This window comes from Rutidosis leptorrhynchoides, chromosome 11 (genome assembly GCF_046630445.1).
Source record: "Rutidosis leptorrhynchoides isolate AG116_Rl617_1_P2 chromosome 11, CSIRO_AGI_Rlap_v1, whole genome shotgun sequence".
NCBI lineage: Eukaryota > Viridiplantae > Streptophyta > Magnoliopsida > Asterales > Asteraceae > Rutidosis > Rutidosis leptorrhynchoides.
In genome coordinates, this window is record NC_092343.1 from 7,218,390 (window position 1) to 7,228,840 (window position 10,451).

General features: G+C 34.9%; 1 protein-coding gene and 1 long non-coding RNA gene across 2 annotated transcripts; both read left to right on the forward strand.

Moving 5' to 3' along the window:
• Positions 1-406: 406 nt before the first annotated feature.
• LOC139877485 (uncharacterized) lies at positions 407-1,904 on the forward strand. The gene is made up of 2 exons (XR_011768627.1): positions 407-779; positions 1,149-1,904. It is a non-coding gene; the product is annotated as an uncharacterized lncRNA (long non-coding RNA).
• Positions 1,905-7,186: 5,282 nt separating this feature from the next.
• On the forward strand, positions 7,187-9,679 carry LOC139877201 (pentatricopeptide repeat-containing protein At2g36980, mitochondrial-like). Its single transcript, XM_071864611.1, has one exon. The coding sequence runs from the start codon at positions 7,655-7,657 to the stop codon at positions 9,494-9,496; it is 1,842 nt and encodes a 613-aa protein (XP_071720712.1). The 5' UTR covers positions 7,187-7,654; the 3' UTR covers positions 9,497-9,679.
• The last annotated feature ends 772 nt before the right edge of the window (positions 9,680-10,451 follow it).

A 10,451-nucleotide genomic window follows, 5' to 3' on the forward strand; every position in this document is an offset into this window, starting at 1 on the left:
TGTTCCCAGACTACTTGGTGTATTCCAGAAACTTTACAGTGCCAAATTTCTCATCCTTGATGTGGACATCACTCAGGTATACAAATATCTCCAAGTTAAAAAAAACTTTCTTACAATGCCATTTAGTTTTTAAAAGAAAAACTTTACAAAAAAAGCTTTAAAATTTCAATGAGAAAAAGCTTTTGATTCCTTCGTACAAATTATACTCGCAAACCTAAAAAAAAAAAGCCTTACTTTAAAGCTTAGAAGTCTCACTTATAACTTTTTTAGATCTTTTGAATCTATATATATATATATTTAAACTTTGTTTTTTCGTTAAAAAAAAAATTAAATGTTCACATAAATTTTGTGTAAAAAGAGAATTCTTCTCACACCAAGCATGTTTTCACCCGAATGTATGCACCAAAGTTTTATACAAATTTCTATAGGAACTAATTTAACAATAAAGTTGCATACTAACTTCGTTTTGATTAAGTTATAATCAAGATTTATGTTAGTTGTTAACCAAGTTTTGTTGTAGTTATATTGCATTTTATCCTTTTGTTCATCTATGAACACAGTGCTGATTTAAAGTTTCTGTTTCTTTGTATATAAAGTTGCTTTCATCATGCATGAAGGAGGATCAAATGTTGCTTGAACCTTGTCCATTCAATAACTTAAAGTATTTGAAGATGAGAACGATGGTGGAGGCTCAGAAACATGTAGTTGTACCCGTTGAACTGAAAAACTACTTTCTTGACAAGTCTCCAAGTGTCACTTTCATTACAGATTATCCTCAGGTAAATACAATTGTTCAGATTTAATTCCGCATAAAAAATTAAACGTCGAAAACATGTCGAACTATGTAACGTGGAGGTTAAACTTTTTAAAATGATGTATTTTTATCCAGATTTAGCATGAAACCTTTCTTATGTGGACAAGAATTACAGTAAGATTTTGTTAAGCAAAGTTTTAAGGTCCATTTGTAAGTTTCTGTCCCTACAAAGCAAAAGGAGATGTTTGATACCGAAATAGGAATCCAAGATAAAGTAAACCCACGTTTAAACTATCTATATGCACTTATAAATGTTACATTATATTTTTTTATGTAAACATATATATGTCTCAGTAGTTTTGTAATAGATTATTTTTTCTATTCGAGCCAGCAGGTACATGATGATGCAACAGAAAAAACGATGGCCAAGTTAGATCCAGAGAAACAAAACCAGCTGATACTATAAACGAAGCTAAGGAAATGTTGGATGCAAGTATAACACAAATGCAAGAGGCTGCTATGTTGGAGGCGAAAATATATATGCTAGAGAAAGATATTACAAAGCAAAAGGAAATGTTTGAGGCTAAAATACAGATGCAAGATCAAATAATCACGAAGCAGAAGGCGATGTTTGAGGCTAAAATACAAATACAAGATCAAATTATCACAGTTCAGAAGGCGATGTTTGAGGCTAAAATACAAATGCTAGAGGAAGCAAAGTTGGATCATGAAAAATTGATGTCATGTGTCATTAAGTCCAAAATAGCACAGCTGAAAGCTCAAGTTGAGAGTGGGGCCCCAGATTATGAAGTGATCCGCTCAATAGGGTCTGAGATCAAATTAGTTATGAATTTGATACCCGAGAGCTTAAGGGCATTCATGGTCGCACAATTATCTTTTGAGTATGTACAATGGAATAGTTTGTTCCTTACCCACGTTGATGCGAGCCAATGGTCAAAGATTGAAACCGAGCTGGGGATTTTTAACGGATGATGAGATTTACCTTTTTTTTATTTATTTATAACATTTACATGTAGCTGTGACAATATTAATTGTAACAGTGGACCTAAAATGGTCACAAATGGTTTACTCTTGGATCTTAGAGCTACATTTTGTAGTTATATATATGTATGGTAGATGCTTTAACTAAGATTAGCATTTAGCTAATGCCTTCACTAGTCAAATTTGTGGCAACTAGTTTAATGATTGGTATCAAGCATATATGTTTGTTGGTTACTTAGTTTCTAACTATATCTAAACTAGACTTTGGTTACCGCTGTTGTGGCGGGTGTTATGATCTTTCTGTTTTTAAAGTTGAATGGATTTTTGTGTGTGTGTCGGGTGTCCGATCTAATTTGTTTCTGGTTTTGTAGCCCCCATTCTTTCTTTTTTCTTCCTCCATCCACCGGCCTCTAGCCGGTGGCTTGGACCTTTTGATTGGCCATGGGTAAGAATCCAGGAAACAATAACAATAAGAAGAAAGAATCTCAATCAGTTGCAAAGGTGTTGCGAAGTCGAACTATTGGAGGCGAGGAGAATATCGAGGTTAGCGATGACGCATCATCTAAGCTTGAAACTGAGAAGAAGACTGATGATTGTATGGCAGATGCTTCTGATCTATCAGCAGCGAAATCTAAAACCCACTCTAGGGATTTACAAACCGAATCATTGACTAGTGATGCGGCAGGTAATTCTTCCCCATCTGCTACTTCTGTTAATGTAACAACAGGGGATGGTGTGGGACCACAGATCAATAATCATGTCGTTAATATGGGCGATGAACAAATAAGCGTTAAAACAACTTCATATTCTTCTGAAAAAGATGTCGACGCCAAGATCAAGGAACATGAAGAGAGAGTTGGTGATATTGATTCGCCAAAGAAGAAAATTAGAGATCTTGATTCACTTGAGCAAGATAAACAGCCAATTCTTAATTGTCCTATGGAGGATAAATATAGGAGTGAAAAAAATCATATGCCTTCTGTTTCATATTTTCAGGCGGCTGGGGGATCTATTCCTAAAAAAAAATAGTGGACTTCAGGTTCATTGAACGTTCTGCTAGTTTGGAGGATGGTATAGATGTAGAATTGCCGCTGTCATCTATTTTGGAAGTGAATGAACGGTACAATAATACTCTTTATGGGTATTTTTTAGGCAAACGAGTGGCATATCCGGTTATTAAAAATTATGTTACAAACGTATGGAAGAAGTTTGGATTGGGAAAAATAATGATGAACTCTAAGGGTTTCTTCTTCTTTAAGTTTGCTTCGGAAACATGATTGCTAGGAGTGTTAGAATCGGGCCCGTGGATTATTCGTTCAACTCCTATAATTCTTAATTCATGGTCTCCTGATGTTTCATTAACAAAGGAGGATTTAACCCGTGTTCCGATTTGGGTGAAAATACATGATGTACCGATTGCAGGATTTACTGAGATAGGATTAAGCGTCATAGCATCAAATATTGGTTATCCTCTGAAGTTAGATTCATACACGAGTACAATGTGTTTAGAGTCGTGGGGGAGGCCTAATTTTGCTCGAGCATTGATTGAAGTTTCGTCAGATAGAGAGTTAAAAGATAGCATCAAAATGGCAATTCCTAGTGTCGATGGGAAGAGAAAATCCGTATGTACTTTAAAAGTTGAATACGAATGGGAGCCCCCTCGATGTGCGTCTTGTGCTACATTTGGGCACATGGAGCCTCACTGTCCAAAAAATGTTACTATAACAGAAGAAAATCAGTCAAAGGAGGAAGATTGCGTTGTAACAGTTGGCATAAAAGAATCAAATGGGGTAAGCAAGGTTAGTAACAAACAAAAGGCTGGATTTGGTGTGGGAAAGCCTAAGAAAAATTTGGTTTATAGGCGCAAGAAGAGCGTAGACCAAATTAATGCTAATAATGGATTGCCGAAGGTAGCACCAGTGGACAAAAGAGATTCAGAAGTTGGGACAAGTAAGACCTCTCAAGTAAAGATTCAAAATTCGTTTGGAGCCCTAAATAATGACATATATAACCTAATCGACGAACCAAGTGATGTTGAATTTGATAAAGACGAAACTTCCGAATTTATGGCAGGGAAAAATGTAGTCAAGGCAACGACTACGTTTGGCATGAAAAAGGGTTGGTTGTAGTTGTTTGTCCTTGCTTAGATGAGTAGGTTGGTGTTATTGGTTTTGCTAGTCCTTGTGTTTTGTAGGTCTAGCTTGTTTTTGTGGTTTTCTGTGAGGCCGTAAGGCGTGCTTTCGGTCGTTGTTCTTATTTGTATCTTTTATTATTTTTATAAATAATATTTACCGGGTGAAACCCTTTACCTAAAAAAAAAAAAGTATTATGCAAATGAAGGTTCTTGCTTATGCTTTGATTGATTGATGGTATTCTGGTAGGTATGTTGGGGTTCATGTTGTAATGTGTCGCGGGTGATCCTGTTAGATATGGTCTACCTGCATTGAAAAAGCAAGTTCCTTTTTATTCTTTTTTCGGCTTTTGAGTGTATAGTTTGTGTACAGTACAATTGCAAGTATGGATCTTGTACATTTGTTTGAGGAGTTCAACGCTTAGACAAATATCCGGTATCGTTATTCAGAGTCAACATTTGACTGAATCAAAGACGAAGTTGAAAATCGATAGTGATTATACATACATGATACAACCATACCTGGATACATAATGCATGGTATGGGGACTAATCAGCCATTGACTAACTTAATTACCTTTTGACTGATTGTGATTGTGACTGATCATGACCAATTTTGATCGAAATTTACCCATTGACCGATCGTTGACCGGTGACTTTGACTTACTTGGGCCTAGTCGGGTTGACTAGTCCCCAAATACAACTACTTGGGGACTAGTCGGACAACTTTTACAACACTAAGCGACGAGATTAGTTGGTCGAAATGCTCACCAGAAAGTTTGAGCCGGTGATATTGTCAATAGTATGTACAATTAGCATAATTTAGAACTGTCTTCGATCATCATAAAAGAAAAATAAAGGTTGCAACAGATTCAGGAGAAGGGAATGGTTGTTTAGATTAACTAGCCTACTACTGCGTGTGTGTTATCTCGAATACTCGTATTTTTTCATCTTTGCTAATTTTCTTCGATTAATTATATTCTAAGAATGTATCATCATCAACTCGTTTTTCTGCATTCACATTGTCTGAGATTATCGATTGTAACTATTCTCACATCTTCCCAAATTTACAAGCTCAACAAGTTACTAGTATATGTCTATATATAATCTTATTTCAGGTACGTACATAAGGTATCCCCACTTTCAGGAGGAAAAGAAGAAAAAGAAAATGTAAATCTAATAAAGAGGAAACAATCAAATACAATACACATGTAGTAGTAAAGTAAAAATAAATGAATGAATTCTAACCTTTTCGACCGTGCTCTTCGAAGACGTACAACAAAGGCATCATCTTCGAAGACTATCAATTACTCCATAATATATATTGATACAGGTGATCATTAATAAGTTGCTGAAAGCTGGTACTTACTAACCAGTTCAAATAAATAAGTAATGACCATTGCAGCAGCTTCAAATTATCATAGCTGAGTGCAAATGCAAATTAAACATTTTAATCCTTGACATACAAACAAGGTTGCCAAAATCCCTACTCATTTGTAGGGAGTACTCGGAAACTAGGGAACTCGGATGTTGACCAAGTTTGACTTTGCCTGATTTTCCAAGTAATCCCGAGTTTTGATCGATTTCCCATGTAATCCCGAGTTTTGACCGACATTGACCAAGTTTGACGGAGTTTGACCGATAGTTCCCAGAGATGCAAAAACCAAGTACTCGCCGAGATTCCACTTCTGCAACTTTGATGAGAAAATTGATATTTTTCGTCATTCATCCCTGTTTTTGCTGGATGTAGCTTGTAAGGGACATTTTTAGACCGCATTAGTGAAAACGGGTCATGGATGATGGCCGAGTAGTTGAGGTATATATATATATATATTTTTTTATTTCTTCATACAATGTTAATACGGGTCGGGTAGTAATCTAAAACATATTTATGTCAGACAGAGCATGTTTGTAATCATATGTGTTGGGTAGCGATTTTAAACAGATCCAACTTTGATACAAATTTGGCTAGTCATATGTGTTGAGTAAGAAAAAGAGCAGGTCCACGTCGTAAGTTTTCAAAAATCTCATTCCATTTTCGTGATTAGTTTATCTTTTTTTTTTTTTTTTTTTAAAAGTTGTCTACTTTTACTGCTTGTTAGCATGACTGGTTTGTTACGAAAAATGAGTTTGGAGGTTCAGAATTTGGCGGATATCCTTCTTTGAATCAAAGATTTGAATCTTATGACGTTAAGGAGTCAATAACCATCCATTGTGGGTATGATTTCCCCCAAAAATCATCAACACACGTTTTCTGCAAAATGTCGGGTTCGGGTAAGACTTGTTTTGGTAATGTGTCAAAATGGGTAGTGTTTTGGTAGGGTATCATTTCGCCTAATTTAAGATCTTTCTATATTACTCAAAAAAGATGAGTTGCAAGTTAATATATTTATATTATTTCTATACATACTAACAGACAAAACACTGTTTCACTATTCACCAATAGTAACCAGGGGTATTTTCATCATTTCACCTTTTTTTTTGTCCCCAACGATAAAATAAGCAACTTTCGTAAAAGAACCAACCCTTCAATGTTACCAAAAGATGTCGAAAAAAATTCTTTTTTACAAAAAAATCAACTAACATTTTTTTCCCTCTCTTTTCTTCCTCAACGATAAAAGAGGCAACTTTCATAAAATGAAAAACACTTCGATGCTACCAAAAGATGTCGAAAAACATTCTTTTTTACAATATAGATCAACTAACTTAAAAAAATAGACAAAACACTGTTTCACTATTCATCAATAGTAACCAGGGGTATTTTCATCATTTCACCTTTTTTTGTGTCCCCAACGATAAAATAAGCAACTTTCGTAAAAGAACCAACCCTTCAATGTTACCAAAAGATGTCGAAAAAAATTCTTTTTTACAAAAAAATCAACTAGCTTTTTTTTTCCCACTCTTTTCTTCCTCAACGATAAAAGAGGCAACTTTCATAAAATGAACAACCCTTCAATGCTACCAAAAGATGTCGAAAAACATTCTTTTTTCCAAAATAGATCAACTAACTTAAAAAAAAAACGAACGTTAAAAGAAGCAACTTTCACAAAAGGAACAACCCTTCAATGTTAAAATGTTAGATGTCGAAAAAAAATTCTTTTTTTACAAAATAGATCAAGACTTCTTTTTTAACTCGCATTCAAAATGGAGCCCCCGGCGCGAAGCGAGGGCTCCACAACTAGTGATATCTATAGTATATTTTGATCTTTTCTGGAGCTTTTATGTACTAAAAGAACACTTTGGGCAACCTTTGACCCATTCTCCCATAGACACCTTTTCATGCTAGTTGTATTGTTTATTTTATTTTATTTTTTAAAATTAATTACTAGTTTGACCCATTAGAATTCCAACACAACGTGAATCCTCCAATTCATTAGTAGATGGGTCATGGGTTGATATGTCACCTCTTGTTTTCATACATCAGGTCTTGTTAATTTCCGTTAACCAGAAGAATTCGAAGGGAATGTTCATGTTTGGATATTTGCTTTTGAAGTGATTGTTGTGAACTCTAATCGCATTAGTTTAGTTGCACATCCAAACACCCCCTAATAATCCAGGTACATCAGCAACTTTATTTATAGGTCATGTGAAACAATTGTGAGTTAGGAATACTATATGGATTATTTGACTTTCACTGACTAGTTTATATCAAATATCTAAGAACATAATATCAACGTCCAGTAATTTAAACACTCTAAATGAGATTAACATTTTAAAAGTATAATTCGATTGGCAATATAACTGTTTTGGATGGAATACTTATCTACATGGGATCATATTTGGTTCATACAACATCAAAGATTGCTGAACTTGCAAAATCAGGGGGAATTATAAGTGCACGAAAACTGTTTGATGAAATGCCTCAACGAGATATAATGGTATGGAACACCATGCTTACTTGTTACACTCATCTGAGTCTTTACCATGAAACCTTATTGCTGTTCCATCAATTAATGAAAGGGCTTTGCAGCATCAAACCTGATCACTACTCTTTTACTGCAACTTTAAGTTCATGTGCAGGTTTGTGCAACCTTTTTTATGGACAAAAGGTTCATGCTTTAATTGTTGTTACAGGATATCGTTCTTCACTTCCGGTTAATAATGCACTTATTGATATGTATGGCAAGTGTTTAAACCCTTGCAGTGCAAACGATGTATTCAAAGACATTGAGTTTAAAAACAATGTTTCATGGTGTTCATTGTTGTTTGCTTATGTTCATGCTCATCAGTTTCAGATGGCTCAAAGTGTTTTTGATGCTATGCCTAATAAGATGAACAACGTTGCTTGGAATACTATGATCGTTGGGCACGCTCGTCATGGGAATATCGAAACTTGTATTGATTTGTTCATGAAAATGACGTGCGATCAAGATCAATGGACGTTTAGTTCACTCATGAATGCATCTGCTGAATCAAAACAGTATATTATCGGTTGCATGATTCATGCCATTGTTGTTAAAAAAGGTTGGAGTCTTGCAGTTGAGGTTAGCAACTCGGTACTTAGCTTCTATGCACAATTAAGTAATCATCCTGCTGATGTGGCGAATATGTTCGAGTCCATGGAGACTTTAACTACTGTTTCATGGAATGCAATAATAGACGCTCAAATGAAAATAGGAGATACACAAAAAGCACTTGATGCATTTAATAAATCACCCGAAAAGAATGTTATATCATGGACTTCAATGATGACTGGTTACGTTAGAAATGGTAATTCTGAAAAAGCATTAGCCTTTTTCGTTGATATGATAAGAACGGGCCTTGAACCCGACGAATTTTCAATTGCAACGGTATTACATGCGTGCTCGATAATGGCAACTTTAGGACATGGTAAAATAATTCATAGTCTTGCAATACGTTATGGTTTTCATCGTTATGCTTATGCTGGAAATGGGTTGGTTAACATGTATGCAAAATGTGGAGACATTAACGGATCGAAACAATCTTTTAATGAAATTATTGAAAAAGATTTGGTTTCGTGGAACACTTTGTTAATTGCTTATGGTCTTCATGGTTTGGGTGAAAAAGCTATAAACTTTTATGAAGAAATGGTAGAAAATGGTTTGAAACCGGATAAAGTTACATTTATAAGTTTGCTAATGACTTGTAGTCATTTAGGGCTAATTAATAAAGGTCGTTTGATTTTTAAATCGATGAGTGAGATATATGGAATCTGTCCCGAAATAGACCATATTGCGTGTATGGTTGATATGCTTGCTCGAGGAGGCTACTTGAAAGAAGCACGAGAAATGGCTAATAGGACAGGTGGCGTTAATTCAAGTGAAGCGGTTTTTGGAGCCTGTTATGCACATAGTGATGTAGATATGGGAACTGAATTGGGTGTTAAGTTGAAAATGTTGGAACCCAAATACGAAATGAGTTATGTGATGCTGTCGAATTTGTATTGTGCGAGTGAAAAGTGGAAAGAAGCCGAGTTAGTTCGAAAAGCAATGGCAGATCATGGTGTGAAGAAGGTACCTGGTTGTAGTTGGATCGAAGTAAAAAACAAAGTTATGTGTTTTGTTACTGGTAATAGTTTATGTGTACACAATAAAGATATGTCTTTTATTTTATACTTGCTTGTTAACCATATGAAAAATGCATCATAGTGGAATTAAGCATATGTGATGTGAACTTCCTAGTTAATGATAAACCCAGAGGTGACAATGTTGACTTATGAATTGGTCGATATGGGTTATGTTTTCTTAGACGGGTTAAGTTTAACAATATCTATTTCTACTGTTGAAAGGAAGCATTTGTTAATTGATTATCGTTGTGTTTGGGTTTGTGTTTCTATTGTGAGTAACCTAAATTGGTTGTAAAGTTTGGGGTTCCTGAGATCACACCAGGTAGCTATACATACACAAAAAGGTAATCAACTATCAATATCTTTATTTATATTCACCATCTTTCTCTTTTTTTTTTCTTCCTAATTTTATTTAATAATATCGTATGTTGCTGCTTTCAGTTTCTCCTAACATGACAGCTAGGGTTTCAACAACTCTACTAGCTTTTGTAGATTTCACCTGTTTCTAAAATTGCTGATGTCTTCCTTTTAAAGCTGCTAATTTATTATTTATCCCAGTAATCAATCAGTGTTGTTACATAAGCTGGTACTTACTAACCAGTTCAACTAAATAAGTAATGATCATTGCAGCAGCTTCAAATTATCATAGCTGAGTGCAAATGCAAATTAAACATTTTAATCCATGACATACAAACAAGGTTGCCAAAATCCTTACTCGTTTGTAGGGAGTACTCGGCAACCAGGGGACTTGAATGTTGACCAACTTTGACTTTGCCTTATTTTCCATGTAACCCCAAGTTTTGATCGATTTTCCATGTAATCTCGAGTTTGACCGACATTGACCAAGTTTGACTGTGTTTGACCAACTATTCTCCGAGTTGCATAAACCAAATACTCATCCATGTTGAAAATAAATAGATCTCTCAAAAGTGAACAAATTCTTAGAGTGGTTTCATATATAGCCTTTATATAAGTATGTAAAATGTAGAATATATATCTTATACTAATAGTACGTATTAGTTACATTTAAGAGTATA

Excerpts from the sequence above, each read along its gene's own strand:
- LOC139877201 (XM_071864611.1), top strand. The coding sequence starts at position 7,655 with ATGGGATCATATTTGGTTCATACAACATCAAAGATTGCTGAACTTGCA.